General features: G+C 54.3%; 2 protein-coding genes and 1 long non-coding RNA gene across 13 annotated transcripts in view; 2 read left to right on the top strand and 1 right to left on the bottom strand.

Annotated features, from left to right (window-relative positions):
- Window positions 1–17,849, top strand: part of CCDC88C (coiled-coil domain containing 88C) — a 129,047-nt gene that overhangs the window by 9,962 nt on the left and 101,236 nt on the right. For 3 of the 11 annotated variants that reach the window (XM_084970007.1, XM_084970015.1, XM_084970014.1), the window contains exon 1: window positions 4,297–4,520. The exons of the other annotated variants lie outside the window; for them this stretch is intronic. The gene's annotated coding sequence lies outside the window, so the exon portion shown is untranslated. Of the gene's footprint in view, window positions 1–4,296; window positions 4,521–17,849 lie in introns of those variants that run through there. 11 annotated transcript variants of the gene reach the window in all.
- On the top strand, window positions 272–3,748 carry LOC146401890 (uncharacterized). The gene is made up of 2 exons (XR_014811302.1): window positions 272–2,519; window positions 2,555–3,748. It is a non-coding gene; the product is annotated as an uncharacterized LOC146401890 (long non-coding RNA).
- LOC146401889 (uncharacterized) lies at window positions 3,555–11,041 on the bottom strand. The gene is made up of 2 exons (XM_084970042.1): window positions 7,760–11,041; window positions 3,555–3,715 (listed from the first exon to the last, which is right to left on the bottom strand). The coding sequence occupies exons 1-2, from the start codon at window positions 8,199–8,201 to the stop codon at window positions 3,555–3,557; spliced, it is 603 nt and encodes a 200-aa protein (XP_084826168.1). The 5' UTR covers window positions 8,202–11,041.

The following is a 17,849-nucleotide window of genomic DNA, read 5'->3' as shown; positions in this document are numbered from 1 at the left end:
GTGGCTCTCAGCTAGTGCCTCCCTTGTGGCAACCACAGTAGGGGAAGCCAATGCTGACAGTGAACTTGGGCCTGGGCGTGGCCTGTCTGGTGACCACGCAGACTGTTTAGCAGCTCCTGGGGCTTGAGCTCTGGCTGCAGGCACCATTCATAGTGAAGCAGTGCTCTGTTCCAAGTGCCGAGGAAGTGAGTGATGCTGACAGTTCGAGGCAAGACCCCTAACCCAGGCTGTGTGGGGAGAGGGGGTGCACTGGGGAAGGCTTCTTGGAGGAGGGGACACCCGAGTAGAGTTTTGGTAGGTGACTAGGTTTCCAGGTGTGGAGGGTCATCGCAAGGAGAGAGGGCGTTGAGCTGGAGGAAAGACCAAGGCACGAGGTGGTCCTGTCCCCAGTCTGTCCGGGTCAGCATTTTCCGCAGCTGCTTGCATGAATGTCTGTTGGAGCAGGTGTCAGAGGCTGTGAACGTGAGATGCAGAAATTCAGGATTCAAAACAAGCTTATCCTATGTGGAAAAAGATTCTGAAAAAGGATGAATATAGGTAATGTGTGACTGAATCACCTTGCTGCACACCTGAAACTAACACAGCATTGTAAAGCAACTGTATTCCAATTGAAGAAAGAGAAAAAAAAAAAAACAAAAAAAAAAAACAGGTTTGCAAGGCTGGCCAGAGCCAGCAAGCAGCAGTAACTCTGGGCAGGTGTGTCTCCCTCCCCAGGTGTGGCTGGGAGGTGGTGGTGACCCTCCCTGATGGCAGGGGTGAAGGGCTGGGGTGGAGGTGAGGTTTCTGCTTATGTGCAGCCTGGAGCAAGCAGGTGCTTCCCTCCCCCGCCCCCGGGCTTGCTGCCCCAGTGGGATGCCCTCGGGGCACTCAGCAGCTCTGGGGGTCCAGGCCTGCACCTGCCAGAGGGCTTGAGACACTCAACCTGGAGGCAGTTTGCCGCTCCTGGGGGCACTGTGTCGAGTTCCGGAAGATGGGACACAGTCACAGGAAGGAAACGATGGCCAGATCATCCTTGGGGCTCAGAAAGACTTATGGGTAGAAGACCTTTCGTCCTTGTTCTGCTTCTGCACTGTTAGGTCTTTGAGGGCAGGGCTGTGCCCCAGCCCAGAGCAAATGTTTGCTCAAGGCGCTTGCCGAGGGCCGGCCCTGCCCCTCAGTCAACCCTGCTCACGGGGAGGAAGCTGGCAGGATGTCGCCCTTTGGGTTGCCACAGGTTAGGTGTGGGGGGCAGTGTTTATTTTTTTCTCCAATTTATTGTAAAATCAAGCTTCGTTCTGGTCATACAAGTAACATGTGCTCTTTATAAACCGCTTAAAAAAACAAACAAGTAGCCAGAAGAAAAGACCGCTCATAACCCCACCATCCCCAGACAATCACTCTTAACATTTTTAGTGCTTCCTTCCAGTTTTTGCATGAATAGTTTTTGTTTTCTACTATTGCGGCCCTGCCATATATACAATTGCATATCCTGCCTTTTTTCTCCTCCCACCTGGTAATTGTAGCAGACGCATAGTTGGTTATTATTGTAAAGGGACCTTCAGGAAGGTTTCCCAGAAGAAGTGCTGCTCGTCATGCCCTTGTGAGAGAGGCCCTGCGGGTCCTGAGAGCTTGGGGTGAAGCCAGACAAATGTTGTTCTTGCTCTGGCCGAGGAAGGTAGGAGCGGAACGCTCACTCTCCTTGGGTATTTGGTAGACACATTCGAGGGCACAAAGCCCCCCGCCTTTTTCTTCTTTTTCAGACCGCACCTGCCACGTATGGAGGGTCCCAGACTAGGGGTCGAATTGGAGCTGCACCTGCTGGCCTACACCACAGCCATAACAATGCCAGATCCGAGCCACCTCTGCGACCTACACCACAGCTCATGGCAACACCAGATCCTTAACCTAATGAGCAGGGCCAGGGATCGAACCTGCATCCTCATGGCTACTAGTCAGGTTTGTTATTGCTGAGCTGCCATGGGAACTCCAGCCCCTGGTCTCTTCGCCAAGCCACGGTTCAGCCTCTCAGGCTGTCCCCTTCTTTCATGAGGCACAGGCCTCTCGTGAATAGTTTGGCCACTTATCGCAAAGAAGCTCAAGTCTTGCCCCTGAAAACCTATGCAGACAAAAAACGGTCCTTGATTTTCATTCTGGGGCAGAGGACAGACAGTGGGAGAACCAGCATGGCTAAGTTCATTCTGACCACTGGTGTCTCAGGCCTCCCTCTGGAGTGCTGCTTGGACTTCTGTGGGGATCGTGCCCGGAATCTGCATTTTCACAAATTTCCCAGCTGTTTGAGTCTTACCATCCTTCCAACAGGAAGGGGAATCAGTGGCTAGAGAGGTGGTCCTTAAAGTGTGGTCCTCAGACCAGCAGCATCAGCATCACCTGGGAACCTGTTAGAGCTGCAGGTCGTCAGGCCCCTCCCCCAGACCTGCTCCTGCATCTAAGCAGCCCTCCAGGTGATTCTGATACAGGCTCGTGGGAGCCAGTGGGTTCGAGCCTTTCTGGTGATGTCTGGGAGAGGCACCTTCCACCAGGTCTCCTGGGGAGGAATGAACACAGTTCCCACCAGGTCTCCTGGGGAGGAATGAACACAGTTCTCACCAGGGGACTCCACTCCGTCTTGTACAATGGACACACATCCCTCTGCCCCGGGATGGGAAGGCGGGATCCTGGTAGCTCTTTGAGGAGAGGCTGCAGGGATGAGAAGGTGACGAGGGGGCACAGATGTCATTGCGGGAGTAGCTGGGAAGAGGCAGAGGAAGCCAGAGTTGAACAGGGCCCTGGGGAGACCACCTGGTTCCGTCTCTGGATCTTCAAGAAGGAAAGGCTGGAGGATGAGCATCTGCAAATGGGAGGAAGGGCGGGCCTGGACCCGAACCGCACACTGCCTCAAGTTGCCCGACACGTCAGTGTTGAGCCCAGCATCACGTGAGGCTTATTGTCCTCACTCAACAGCCAGTCTCTTTTTCATCTGAGTCCTTTTAAGTCGAGATCTGCGTTTATAGACTGGTTCATTTTTACATTCGGAGCCTTGAGGATGTACCTTGAATGCGTGTTCATTTGATCATGGACCCAGGAGGAAAATAAGACGAGTAGACTCTCATCCCCGGCACAGCAGGTGGCTGATGTGTGATCCTTTGGGGTTGTGCGTTGTGTCTGCTGCTGTCCCCTGTGTTGGACATCTGTGATCTGGCCCGTTGTCAGAGCCTCGCTGTCATGTGAAGGTTCAGAGGGTTTTTTTTTTTTTTGGCTTTCCGCTGCCGGGAAGCACTTCACACGGCCGCCTGGGCGAGTTTGGGGCAGGTTGATGGAGACGTCTGTCTTTGTTGTTGAGTCACGTGTGAATATCGATCCTGAAATGTAGGGATCCACCTGCGGGACTGACTCTGAAAGGGGAACTTGGCTGACTGTCTGCAGGCGCCTCGCCTCACTGGCCAGGCGCTGGGACAGGCGGCTTTCCTTCCACAGGCCTCCCGGGTTCTCATCTGTCAGGAGGAGAGTGGGCCCTTGGGTTCTGAAATTCCGCAGTTGCATGATGGCCAGAGACCACCAAGATCGGGGGTTTCAGATCACCTCGAGGAAGCTGTGCACGACAGTTCCTGGAACTCTTCTGATTTCTGGGCCCTCACGTGGTCGCAAGGCCAAAACCGACCTGCAGTATTGGTCGTTATCTCAGAAGAAACAGCAGAAGAAATAGGCTGGGGTTCTTGCGTGTGTGTTTCCTTCATTGCTTTGAAAAATTAAAAATAAAACGGCAAATGGTTATAGTGAACACCTGTGTATCTGTTCAAAATAAATGTGGGAGTTCCCGTCGTGGCGCAGTGGTTAATGAATCCGACTGGGAACCATGAGGTTGCGGGTTCGGTCCCTGCCCTTGCTCAGTGGGTTAACGATCTGGCGTTGCCGTGAGGTATGGTGTAGGTCGAAGACGCGGCTCAGATCCTGCGTTGCTGTGGCTCTGGTGTAGGCCAATGGCTACAGCTCCGATTGGACCCCTGGCCTGGGAACCTCCATATGCCGCGGGAGTGGCCCAAGAAATAGCAAAAAAGACAATAAATAAATAAATAAATAAATATGGACATATGTGAATATTTTTCGTATTTGCTTCAGACCTTTTTTTCAAGAATTTTTTTTTTTTCTGATGAAAGCCCCCTGTGTGCCTTGAGTGCATCTGGTTATCCCCGCTCCCTCCCTGGAGGGAACTTGTGTGTGTATCCAGTTCACATTGTTAGACTCTTGCTGTGTGTGTGTGTATTGTTTTGCCTGATAACCCTCAGATCAAACCTTCAAATAACTGCCTGTACCTCCTGCCTACTCAGCCTTGCACTGGGGACCCGTCCACTTGCCGTGGCAGTTGTATTAGATAAGCATGGGCTGACTGCTGAAAATTAGCTGTCTTTGGAAATGTGCACACTTCGGCTTGAAAAAATGGAAAACTTTGGTCAGAAGTAAGAGTAGAAGGAAACGTGTATCTGACATGGTTGTTGGGAACCGAGTAAACTCTGCCTCGTTCGTGTGGTCTGGAGGGTTTTTAGGTAAAGTGATGTCTCCTTGTTGGGGCGGGGGAGGGGGGTGGGGGTGAGAGGGTGATGTGCTTTGATGGATAGCGACAGTGTGCAAGGGAGTTTAAAGTCTGCTCAGGCCCTGTCTACGGGCACCAGTGGAATTTGCTTTATGAATAATACATCGAATTTGTAGGGGAGAAATTACTTTCTCCACTCTAGACTTTAAGGGTTAATAAAGAGGAAGTGTGTGAGATGGGTATGCGTGATGCAGCGTCTGTGTTTGGAGGAAATTAAAAGTCATATTGTGATTATAAAGGTATTTTCTGATTGCGGATGGGGAAACAGAAAGTGACATCTGCCCGCTGTCTCACCACCTGGGCCTGCACCCTTGCTCACATTTTGGTATTTATGCTTTCTGACTTTGTGTCTTGTGTCTGTGTGTGTTTCAGGGTGTGGATTATATGCAGTCTTTCTTTTCCCATGTAGTGAGCATTTTCTCATCATTACACATTCTGTCATAATAGGAATTTTAGTGTCTGCATGACACTTCATTATGTGGCTATGCCACAGTCATCGATACTGAGTTACTTCTGTCTTAGAATTATAAACGATACCGCCATGAGCATGCTTGGCCCATAAATCTTTCAACTGTTTTTATGTCCTTAGGGTCAATTCCTAGCATGGAATTCCTGGGTCCGGGGGCGTGAATGTTTTGAGGGCTTTGGCTACTCAGGGCCAAAATCGCCTCCTTTGCAGGCCTTTTGTTTTTCTGTGCTGAAGTGCCCGTTCGTGCCCTTCACCCACTGTGATGGTTCCTGTTACCAGTGCCGTGTCCTCCCTCGCTCCTGACTTCTGTGTCTCTGCCTCTGCCACGTGGATGAAGGTCTCAGGTTATTTTTACTGTACATCTGGGTGACCTTCCTTGAGTTGGAGGATCACTGGATTGGTTTGCCCTCCCCAGGAGGATTGTGGTGTGGTGACGGGATGCAGCGGCGCGGCCAGGCAGCCCAGCCCCTGGGCCAGGAGGCTTACACAAAAGCCCCGTACCTTTCCCCCATACCAGCAGTGGGAGCCTTTGTCTGCCGTGGACTTGACCCAGAAGATAACTGACTTCCCTGGGAATGTTTGCTTTCAGTCTGAAGTTCAAGAGAGAGCCTTCCAGACTGTTGGGAAGAGAGGCTGAGGAGGGCAGTGGTCTGTGTGGACCCCTCCTTTCTTCTTTCCATCCTCTCGCTTTCCTGTCCCCCTTTTTCTCTAGTGTAGCGTGATGAATGTGGGACAAGAAAGCTCTGGTGGCCCAGAGAGGTGGGGGTCACCCAGTTTTTTTCTCTGTTCCTCCTCCTTATTCTTAAGGCCATTCTCGATGCCTGAGATGCTCGTGTCTTGTAAGGTGGAAGAGGGCCCAGGTGAACCAGCCACTAGAACACCTGTATATGTGCCCAGGACGTGGAGGTCCAGGACATGGAAGGGAGTTCCCCAGCCGGGGAAGGGGCAGAGCTTACGGAGAGCTTTCTGAAGGGGGTGACCCTTGACCTGAGTCCTGAAGGATGGACAGGGAGCTAGAATGGCAGAAAATGGGGTGCGTTGTGTGTGTGGGGTGTCCTGGGAGAGGAATAGCACCTGCCAAACCACAGAGGCATAAAGCAGCCTGAAGGCTAAGTCACCTCTGAGTGGCTGGAGGTTGGGGTGTCTGTGGGCAGTGGTGATGGGTGAGCCTGGAAAGATTGGGGAAGTTCTAGAGTGTGGATGCCATGCTAATGAATTTGAACTTCATGCTGAAGGATGTGGGAGTCTTTGCAGCATTTTTAAAAAGAAAATTTTGAAAAAACTCAGACACTCACTTGGGAAAGGATTGGTGTCAGGAGAGAGTAGGGGGTCGGGGGCAGGTTGTGGGGGCCTGGCCCGAAGCAAGAGCAGAGGGAAGAGGGAATGAGTTCTGAGTGTTTCGTGGGGTGCTGGCCGTGTGGGGCTGTGGACAGCAGCTTGCTTGGTGCCCCACGTGGAGCAGACATCTCGGGGAGGATAAGGTCTTTCCCGGGCCCGGGTAAGGCTGAGCTTTGCAGCTGGGTACTGCCCCCCCAGGCTTCAGGGTAGGGCCCCATGAGGTGAGTAGCAGTGGCTCTGGGTCAGCCTGACAAGGACCAGAGGCGAGGCTGCGGGGGCAGGGGGTGGGTGGCAGCTTTCACAGCTACCAGAATTCCCTTTCTCCACACTAAGCAGAAGGCATTTCCTCCTGACCTGTGACCCTCCCTGTGCTCTTGAAATCTGGGATGGAGCCGACAAGGCTGAGGACCGCGGTCAGGGGCCACACAGTCCCCTACCTTTCCAGAGGCAGGTTTTGTTTTTAGAGACCTGGGACCAGGTGCCAGCTGGACTTGATTTCTTTTTTGTCTCTTTTTTGTTTTTAGAAGCAGTGCTATGGAGGCGTATTGACAAGCAGGCAGGAACCTTGAGACTCTGCTCTGTGCCCCAGTCAGGAGGCTGGGAGAGGGTAGCTGGGTGCCTGCTGTAAGCCAGGCACTGCACTGGGACCTTTCAGTCCTGTCACTGCGAGTAAGAAACTGCCACCCCCATTTTACAGATTAGGAAAGCAAGGCTCATGGAGTAAGATATGGCAGCGCCAGAGAGCTGCAAGCTCTCTTGGTCATCAGCTGCTTGGGCGAACTTGAGAAAATAAAGCCTTCTACAGTCCTCTAGGGAGATGGCTTGCCGTGGGCAGACCCAGTGTTCCCTTCAGGACCTGCAGGGGCAGCAGGGCTTGTCTGGGGGCTGGGCTGGGAGTGCTGCTTCCCCAGGGTCTCCTGCTTGCGGTGGTCCCCTGTGTTAACCAGATTTCCGCTCCAGGCAGGGCCCCAGAGGAAGAGGCTGGATTGCTTCAGGCACCTTCTGAAACCAACCCTTCCGGGGCTGGGCGGTGGGTGGGACAGAGGGAGCAGCTGGCTCAGTCCTCACCCTGCACCCCAAGCAGCGGGAGGCAGAGAGTCGGGGCTGATGGCAGGGGTGGGAGGGGCCAAAGGTGGGAATGATGTAATTAGCGAAGCTAGAATTGGGCCAGGGACGGAAAGAGAGAAGTGTGTGTGGGTGGGTGTGTGTATGTGTACAATCTTTCGGATCTGAGATGGAGAGAGAGAGAAGTGTGTGTGTGTGTGTACACAATCTTTCTGATCGCTCCCCCTGGCCTTGAGCTGCCGGGGTTTCCCTGCTGTCGCTGAGCCGCTGGCTCTCCTCCTCCTCGGCAGAAAGGAAGCAGCTTTCGCTCGGGCTCTTACCTTCGTGCCCAGGATGCCCCCGCCCCGGCCCGGCGGGCTGCCCCCTCCACTGGTCCCAGAGCTGAGCCCAGAGGCCGGGACACAGCCGGCCCTCAGATGACCTTAGGGTTGCAAACCTGGACCTCCTCGTGTCTCTGAGAGATGCCCTCTCACCGTGCGTTCTTTCCTCTCTCTTGCTCACGTTTTCTCTCAGTCGGTGGCCATCCGTTAAGTTTTCCAGCCCCGCACAGAGGGTCCGTGCACAGAGAGCACCGTGCCCGTGGCAGGGCAGGAAGTCGGGCGGCCACCCGGCCAGCGGTCCAGGTCTGTCCTCCGGCCGCAGAGCCGTGCAAGCCCCCGGGACGCCCCCAGCGACGGCAGTGAGCGCTGCTTTGTGGTGGCGCTGACGGGTCCGCAGGGCAGCTTCATTGTGGTGGAGCCTCTGCACCCGAGTGGTGGGCATGGTCGTCTTTGGTCACGAAAACATTCCTTTTGTGACTGGAAGGCGGGAAGTCGAGTTCCCAAGTTTTTACAAAGGAAGAAAAAGGAGTCTCTCCCTTGCCTGGTGTTTTGGTGTGAAATGCCAGGATCAGCGTGTTTGATGTTATAACTGGTTTGTGAGACGGACTCACGGGAGGACTTGCCCGGGCAGGCTTTGCCCTCCCTGCAGCCGGCCGTGTGGCTCGTGTCCAGGGCTAATAACAGTTTGTGTTATTCACTGCTCCTTGTGGAAAGGCAGAGTTTTCCTGCGCCTTTGCCGTGGCGTTCAGGGCCGTGGTCCTTGTAGGAGGCGATTGCAGTCCTAGCTTTCTCGTGATGAGAACGGCGGTGACAAAGGAATGAGGAGGAGAGAGTGTTTGTCTTCAGTTGGTGGGTTCAGCCGGAATTGCTGAAGAGGCCTCACCTTGTACCCCCCAGTTCTGAGTTTGTGGGTGATGTTTTAAGAGGAGGTGGATGGAGGCTTCCGAAGGGCAAAGAGGCTGCCAGCTGAACGCTGCAAGGGCTCCATTGGTTTGGGGTTGGGTGTCGGCAGGTCAGGGGGAGTCGGTGCTCTAAATATGAGGTCTCTCTCCATGGGAAGAGACGGGGTGCAGTGCAGCTGCAGGGGCCAGCTGTCCACCTGCCTGTGCTGCCCTGGCGTCAGCTCCACGGGGAGAAGTCAGGTGCGCTTTCTCGGCTGAGGGTAGGAGCTTGGCCCCAGTCCCGTGGAAGAGGACGCGCCAGCTCCGTGGGGTGGCTTCTCTGGTTCCCTTGGAAGGTCAGGAAGTCGAAACCAGAAGGGAGGGACCATGGTGGGAGGTTGGGAGGGCAGAAATCAGGGTGGGTCATTTAATTCTTTCAAGGGTCTAGAAACCTGTGTGTCACTGTTTCCAGCCAGCTGACTTAGGGTGCATCCTGTGGTTTCGCCTGTGAAATAATGGGCAATACCATGTTTCAGGTTGTTGTGGGGCTCAGATGAAAGAGCGCCAAGTTTTTGCATCAGCAAGGGGCAGTAGTGGCATGGGTTCGTCCTGCCAGGCTGACTTCGCACGGCTGCTCCCACGCATCCACGCTCTGCCAAGTCACTCTTCCGGGAGGACTTGGGAGATGGGGGACACATCCAAGTACCCAGGAGGGGGTAAGAAGAGCAGCCGCAAGCCTGTCGCCCTGCAGGGAAGCAGAGGCAGAGTCGTGGGCTGCTTTGAGCTCAGATTCGTGGCCTTGGGTAGTTTCATGTCCGGAGAGTCTTTCTTATCTGAAAAGTGGGGATATTAATAGTGCCAGCCTCAAGGATTGCAGCAAGGGTTGAGAAAGGGCCTTGGGCAGGTTCATGGTGATGGGGATAAATCCCCACTGGCCAGGAGTTCCCGTCCTGGCTCAGTGGTTAATGAACCCGACTAGCATCCATGAGGACATGGGTTCGATCCCTGGCCTTGCTTAGTGGGTTAAGGATCCGGCGTTGCTGTGAGCTGTGTTGTAGGTCCCGGTCCCAGACGCAGGTCAGATCCTGCGTTGCTGTGGCTGTGGTGTAGGCCTGCAGCTACAGCTCTAATTCAACCCCTAGGCTGGGAACCTCCATATGCTGCAGATGCGGCCCTAAAAAAAAGACCAAAAAAAAAAAAAAAAAAAATCCCACCAGCCTAGCAGAGGAGGGGTCATCACACAGACGTGCCTCTGGGCCGAACTTCCTTGTTTATTAGTGAGCGGACTATGGAGGACCCTTCCAAGGGCCACGCCCTGATATTCTTGGATTCACCCACTGCGTGTGCACATGTGTGCTTGACTCTTGCCCTCCACGTTTTTCTCCTCTATGATTTTTTTTAATTTAAAGCGTACAGTGTGCTTCTCTTGAACTGAGTGTCTCAGGTACATTGTCTCTTGGCAGCCTCATGATTTTCTCTCCCACTGGCAACAAAACGCCTTAAGAGCAGGTACTGCATCTCTGTGCGGTGTTGCCTGGCACTGCTCCGGCGGGGAGACGTGCCGGCCATCAGTCAGCGCATGTTAGGGACAAGATACAGGCAGTAGAAGCCATGACTCAGTGTTGTAGGTAACGCAGGGACTGTAAGTGATTGCATTCAGGCAACACATTACTGGCCTGGGCCCAGGATCCTATCTCTAGGCTAAAATAACCCTACAAAGGCCCCCACCTTTCCCCCTTTCCAGACGCCTTTTCCCTCCAGAATAATTGGAGGACAGGGCTCTGCTCTACTCATTCTCTGTCCCTTGAGTGCCTGACACACGACGGGGACTCAGGACCTGGCTGTTTAAGGGATCAGCAGGGACACACCAGGATGGAGACGCAGTGCAGGGGGCGGCTGGAACCTTTGAATCCCAGGCTTCCAGGGTCGGCCCCGCCCCCGCTGCTTTCACACCAACCTACGAGCTTTTCTTGTGGAGTTTACTTTGTTGATGGCGAGGCCATATGTCAGGTACCCGAGAGGCTCAGTCCCTGGGCGGCGGGTGGAAGTTAAATTGATTGTTTTCAACTTTGTCTAGGCGGCTCAGCTCCCTTGAGCTTGCCAACGTCTAGGCTTAATGGCTTTAAAACTTTAAAAATAGGTGCCTTCTGTAGTTCTCGTTGTGGCTCAGTGAGTTAAGAACCTGACTAGTATCCATGAGGCTGTGGGTTCGATCCCCAGCCTTGCTCAGTGGGTTAAGGATCTGGTGTTGTTGCAAGCTGTGGTGTAGGTCACAGTGTGGCTCGGATCTGGTGTTTGTGTGGCAGTGGCGTAGGCCAGCAACTGCAGCTCAGATTCAACCCCTAGCCTGAGAAAGAACTTCCATATGCCGTGGGTGCAACCCTAAAAAAGAAAAAAAAAAAAAAAATAGATGCCTCTCTTCCAAACCCCAGTAAGCTGTTCTCCTGTTCTCAAAGCAAATGAGAATAGCTGGATTTCCTTTACATTATGGAATTGGCTGCTTAAGGGATCAGAAACTCTAAGGCAGTTTTGGCATTTTTGGGCTACATGGGTCTTCTAAACGCCCCTCTCCCCCCCGTCATGGGGGTGAGACGCTGGACATTCGAGTTTTCTAGAGGGGAGCTCACGACACTGGACTTTATGATGGACATGGACTGAGCCGCAGCCACGGCTGTCTCAAGCTTGAGATGCTGAAAGATAGACGTGGTGGTTTCTGATAGCCCCGAGCCCCTCTTGAGCTGCCTGAGGCTGCAGCTTGTCCGGGTTTCAGAGAGGAGAGCAGAGGAGGATGGAGGTAGGTAGGGGTCACCTGGGGGATGGCCGTGCTGGGGTCTGCCCTGCTTGTCTTCTCATCACCTCCTGTTACCCCTCTGGGAGGGAAACTCCTCAGGCTGCCTTGACCTTGTCTGCCCCTCAGCTGTATCCCCAGGGAGCCTCAGGGCAGCATCCTCCCCGTCAGGCAGCTGGGTCTGTCCACTTGGCCTGCGGGCCTCTCCAGGGGCGGCTCATTCCCTGGCACAAGTTGGAATCCCCTCCCCTCCCAACACACACACCCTCTGCTGCCGCCTGGGGCAAGCGGCCTGGCCCCTCCAAGTCGGTTTCCTTCTTTGTCCAGCAGGGAGAACAACGGAACTCAACACCCTGCGTTGTGATGATTCAGAGCATCAAGTGTGTGTGACATGCAGGGCTGGTGACCGGGCGTGGTGCAGCCTGATGGGCCTGATGGTGCCCCCCGGTCCTCTGCGTCCCACCTGGGTGCTTTCTCCTGCCCGGAGCACCTTCCCTCTCTGCCCCCGCAGATGCTCTGAATCTGAATTTGAGGGTTCTCATTGTCGCCATCCATCTGCACGCCCCGCAGCTCTCCTCTGCTTTCTCTGGGTTCTGCACCTGTTTGCAGGCTCCCACCAGGCTTCTGCCCTCCAGGGTCTAGGAGCACAATAAATGCTAGCTGATGGGCCACCCTAATACCTGCTTCCAGCCCGTAAACTTGTGTCCGAAGGAAGCAGGCGTGCCTGCTTGGCCTGAGGGTCCTCCCTGGGGCAGGTTTATTTGAGGGGCTGGACTCTGCCCTGTGCCTATTTTAATGCATCTTCTGTATTGAAACTCTGGTTCTTTATTGACCTTGAGGTTCAAAAGGTGGGATAAATTGATTTCTCAAGGCACAGCCACTTTGATTAGTCTTTCAATCTTGTCCTTTTTAAACAGGCAGTAGTTGGAAGTGGGAGCAGTGAAGCCTCCTTCTATTCTTTTTTTCCCGTTCTAAGTATTTTCCACTGATTTTTTCCTCCCCTGCTCTGGGAGGTTGAAGTCAGGACCTTGGAATTGTGTGTGCACAACCACCCCCAACTCCAGAGTTCCTGGGTTGGGATTTTGGGGTGGGGTGAGGAGGCATTTGGGAAGGGGTGATCCAGTGCCAGAGTTCAAAGGTCATTTAAATTCCTGGGTGTGTTTGAACGCCTCCTAGATACAGTCTCCGGAAGAGAGAGCTTGAACCCCGGGAGGTGGCCAGGTTGGTAGGAACAGGGTCAGCTGTTGTGGTGGCCCCAGTGGCTGCTGTCTTTGGAGGTCCTGAGGCTGAGAAGACAGGTGGAGTTAGGAGGTGAAGTCATCCTGTGGCTTTGAAATCCCAGTGTATGTTCAGATCTGGTTGGAAACAGTTTAGAAAGTGTGAGGAGGGGTAACTGGACTTGATTCCAGAGTAGATCCGAAGTAAGTAAGAGGAGGTCCCTGGTGGCCTAGTGGTTAAGGATCTGGCCTTGTCACCGCTGTGGCATAGGTTACTGCTGTGAGGAGGTTCCGTCCCTGGCCCAGGAATTTCTGCATGCTGTGGGTGCAGTCAAAGAAAAAAAGTGAGAAAGGGGGAATATAGTATGCTTGGGAAAAAGCTTACTTCTGGTCTTTTAGGAAGCTGCCTGATTTGGTAATAATCTTGACTTAAAAAAAAGAAGCAAGGAATTAGGAATCTCCATTGTGGCACAGTGAAAACGAATCTGACTAGCATCCATGAGGATGTGGGTTCAGTCCCAGGCCTCTCTTAGTGGGTCGTGGATCTGGCGTTGCCGTGAGCTGTGGTGTAGGTCTCTGATGCAGCTTGCATCCCGAGTTGCTGTGGCTGTGGCGTGGCCGGCAGCTGTAGCTCCAATTTGACACCTAGCCTGGGAACTTTCCTGTGCCACAGGTGCAACCCTAAGAAAAAAAAAAAATAAAGTAAGGAATTACACCCACGTTTGTGGCAGCATTATTCACAGAAGCCAAAGGTGGAAGCAGCTCAAGTGTGCATCTGTGGATGAATGGATGAACAAAATGTGATACATGCATTCAGTGGAATATTATTCCGCCGTATTAAGGAAGGAGAGTCTGACACATGCGCCAACATAGATGAAACTTGAGACCATTATGCTGAGTAAGCCGGTCACAAACAAAAAGACAAATACTGTAGGAGTCTCTGATGAGAGGTGCTTAGAGTAGTCAGATTCAGAGGGCGCAGAAAATAGAATGGTAGTTGCCAGGGGCTGGAGGAAAGGACAGAGAGAATGGGAAGTTATTGGGGCTTTTTTGTTTGTTTGTCTTTCTTAACCCATGGCATAGGGGTCGAATCAGAGCTGCAGCTGCCAGCCTGCACCACAGAGCCACAGCAAAGCCACATCCGAGCCACATCTGCGACCTACACCGCAGCTCACGGCAGTGCCAGATCTTTAGCTCACTGGGCAAGGCCAGGGATCGAACCCGCCTCCTCATAGATACTAGTCAGGTTCTTAGCCCAGTGAGCCACAACAGGAACTCCAGAAAGTTACTGTTGAATGGGGCAGAGTTTAGTTTTGCAAGATGAAAAGCGTTCTGGAGATGGGTCCAGCCATGTGAGTGCACTACTGAACGGCACACCTGAAAGTGGTTCAAATGGGAAATGCTAATGTGTATTTTATGTGGTTTTATATTATGTGTGTCTTCTACCACAATTTTGCCCCGAAATGGACTGAACCCACCCACACTCTTTCACCCCTGTGCCTGCCCTTCGCTCAGATGGGTGCCCTGTGACACAGGCAAGTGAAGTAGCACGTTTCCACTCTGTTCTCTGGACCTGGGGGTTCTCTGTGTTGTTTGGGTTTTTTTGTTTGTTTTTAACTTGTTTAGCCTCTGGGAGTAGAATGAGACCAGCTGTTGGCTTTTTGCATTTGGAACCTGGAAGGTGGCCTCAGTGACACCTTCAGGAGGATGCAGCAAGTGTGACTGTGGGCCTTTACCCCCTGGGGTCGGGGAGTGTGGATTTGCAACAGCCATTGCTTAGAAAGCCAAGAGGTTGCACCGGGGGCTGCTCCAGGGCAGCCTCTCAGCCTCTGTATCACCAGCCAGTTCTGCAGTCAGGGCTTCAGTTAACCCTGATTCAGCTGAGATGCCAGCTGTGTCATCCCTGCGTTCAGCCCAGAGCACGAGGGGTGCTTGGGGTGTCGCACTGAATTAGATGGGGGCCCAACCTCTCTAATATGGTACTAAGGTGGAGACGCTGTGAGCATAAATGAGGAGGGGGCTAGAAGGTTTCTGTGGAACCCCTGGCCGCGTGCTGGACACGGGTCTCTGGGGGTTTCGGAGGAATGAGGAGGGCACGGAGAACATATGTGAGGCTGCTCATCAAGGGCGCGGGCCCTGCGCCCCAGCTTTAAAAGGGGCAGGCCTGTCCCGCATAGCAGCTCAGTGACCACACGCGGCTAATTGAGAATCGGAGCCCTTCTTTCCTTTACTTGCTGCACCCCCCCCCCTTTTGTTTTTAACTTGTTCTTCTTTTGTTTGTTTTAAAGGAAAAATCTTTTCACTTGGAGTCAGCATGGGGGTTTTCCCACATTGTAGCAATTCGTCTGAAGTCCCGACAGCCAAGGGATTCCTGCTGGTGATGGATAGTCCTGGGGTATGAGGACTTCTTGGTGGTTCGTGCTTAAATCAAACCAGGATTAAACTGTCAGGCATGGAGGCGTCCCTTTCTTCTTGAGGTCTCTTGGGTCTAGGTCAGCGACTTCAGCTTTGGACTTGGCATCACATCTGTCAGGAAGGGCAGCTGGTGATGTGCCCTGACGGAGCCTGGGAGGATGGGGAGGAAGGTGGTGGCAGAGGTCGGGGTGCACGGCGTCCCTGGTTTCCAGTTTAGTCTGGACGTGGAGGGAGGGCGAGGCAGCCGCTTTTCCTTGCTCACTACCTGCCCCCACCCGGCCTGCGGAGGCCCCACCTCACCTGGCCTTTAGCTGCAGAGGCTTTAAAGCGAACTCATCTGACCCTCGTCCAGGCGGAGGATAGGAGTGTTCCCGCACGCCCGGGTTTCCTTGGATCAGGTGCTGGTGTGGCATCCAGACTCACATCCTGCCGAGGAACGGTGGCTGGGGAGGGGTCATGTTCCATCTGGAAATGAGCTTCCCCGCCCCCGGGGGGAGGGGAGACCTCCGCCCCTGTATGGAGTCAGGAACCTGGGTACTTTCTTTTCCAAAGCCTTGTGTTTTACTCCCATCAGTGATAGTGATTAGAACAAAATTTGACCTGGGAAGAGGGAAGGCAGATGCGCTCCCCCCCCATCCTGCCACCTCAGTACATTAAAGTGGCTCATAGTTCACTGTCCCTCAGAGCCCGTGGCCCTTCCCTGGGGAGGGAATCTGTGGCTGCAGGGGACAGCTGGGGGCTATTAATATCCCCAAGGAAGTCCTCTGTGCCAGCCCGGGGTGGGGGGGGGGAGTTAACATCTTCCTGCCCACGTGTGCTCCCCAGCCCGGCCCCCACCGTGAGCACACGTCTCTGTCTTTATTCGGCTGAAACGTCATGTGTTGGAGTGTTTCGCTCCTTTTTTAGTCATCTTCTGTGTTCCACAAGTGGCCGGCAGCTTTGCCGTGTGTATCTCTTGTTTACAGATCAGTTTGAGAGCTCACTGTGGGCGTCTGAGCTGAGCCTGAGCACAGACGCAGCCTCGGTGTGGTCTCCGCGGTCGCTGCAGCTTTAGGGGTCCCCTGTGGCAGAGATGGCAGACACCCCAGCCTGGGGCATTTCCAGAGGAGGTGCCACCTGGTACCTGCCCGGACCTCAGAGGGAAGGAGGGCCCTGGGGTTAGAGGCCCCTTCAAGAGCAGTGGAAAGCTGGGCAGGGATTGGCCTGGAGCTGCAAGGGGGCAGTTCCCTCACTTTACTTGAAGGGAGATTGGGTTGGGGAGGGGTCGGGGGGGGGGGCTTGGCTGTGGCCACATGGTGAGTTAACAGCAGAGCTGGAAGCCAGCTCCCATGTGACATGACAGAAGTCTGGTCCTAGAGGAAGGAGCTCGCTTACCGGCCCCGCCCTGCTGGCTGGCCAGGGGCACAGCCAGGACATCACAGAGGCGCGGTACATGTGCCTCTGTGCTTCTAAGGCTCAGGTGACTCTATTCGTGGGTTCAGAACAAGTCCGCCTGGCGTGTATGGTCGGTGAAGTGTTAAGGGGACGTGAGGGATGGCCATGTGGTGGTTCTGGCCTCCTGGCCACACAGCCAGGGCCCCGGAAGCACCTTCCACGCAGCGTGTGTGTCCCCCTGTCTCCTCCCCACAGCAGGGCGAGAGGCTCGGATTTACTGGTCAGGCGGTCTTGGATCTCAGTATTGTCTAAAAGCTCTCCTGGGTGCTTCTGATGAGATGATCCTGATGCCCAGCCAGGCCGAGGATCGCTCGTCCTGTTCCGCATGCTCCTGGTTCAGCGGACGGGAAAGGAGAAACATTGGCCGTCAGTGGTTTTCTTTCATCCCTTTAGCAGTTCAGAGTGGCAGGCAGCTGAGTCCAGGTCCTGTGGTCACTTTAGCCCCCTCCTCGCCTGCCTTCCCCGGCAGGCAGGCGTGTGAGGCTGCGGAGAGCCTGGTGGACAGAGGCTCAGGGCCCTGTGCCTGCTGCGGGCAGGTGGACAGCCGAACATCTGTGTCTACTTCCTGATGCCTTTTCCTGCCTGGCTGGACGGGGCAAGAGGGCTTAGATTTTTCTGTCTGCATCTGGCTGTGAACTTCGGGGCGGGGAGACAACTCGCAGGCACGGCAGCTGTCAGGAGTGTGACTCCCGCAGCGCTGCCCCAGAGGCGTGGCCTGAGCCGGGCTCTGGGAGGAGACGCAGGCCGCTCCTCTCCTGCCTGGTGGTCTCAGCACAGTGGCCAGGAGAGCGTGGAGCTCCCCAGCCACCAGGGGCTTGCCTTCTCATCACGGGCCTTTAAGTAGTCCTCAAGCCCCCCCAGCCATAAGCCTGGAAAGCACAAAGCGTTGTTAGAGATGGGGGCAGTTGTTCTTTGGCAGGTTCGTTGCTCCTGGTTTAGTCATCACGTGGTGTAGTTCTCACTCTTTAAATTGCGACCGTCAGAATGTCAGATGCTTCTGGTCCCGTTGGGCTCCTTCTCTATCGAAAGGCCTTTGCAGAAGGCTCCGGGGTGCTCCTTGCCCCCATCCCCACCCACCTGCAGGCTGGCCGCCTCTCACAAGGCCCGCCCTCCTCCGAGCACCCATTGTGTGCCCGCCACTCTCCACGGCCACCCTGAGACGTGCCGCAGGTACGGAACTGAGGGGCCCAGAGGTTCAGCCACATCACTCGCCCAGGGAAGCACCTTCACCCGGTGCAGAGCCCAAACTGTCCAATGTGTTTCCAACCCTGAGCTTCATTTGTCTTTCCAGTACAAGTCCTTGGCATTTAGAGGCCGTGCAGTTTTGATGCGGAGGTTTGCGCCAAAAGCTGATA

The sequence above is a fragment of the Sus scrofa genome, chromosome 7, assembly GCF_054392235.1.
Source record: "Sus scrofa isolate SSC_HxYL_T2T_F1_AM1 chromosome 7, Sscrofa_HxYL_maternal_Yorkshire_Landrace_v2.0, whole genome shotgun sequence".
Classification (NCBI taxonomy): Eukaryota; Metazoa; Chordata; class Mammalia; order Artiodactyla; family Suidae; genus Sus; species Sus scrofa.
This window is presented reverse-complemented; position numbering and strand designations above follow the sequence as displayed.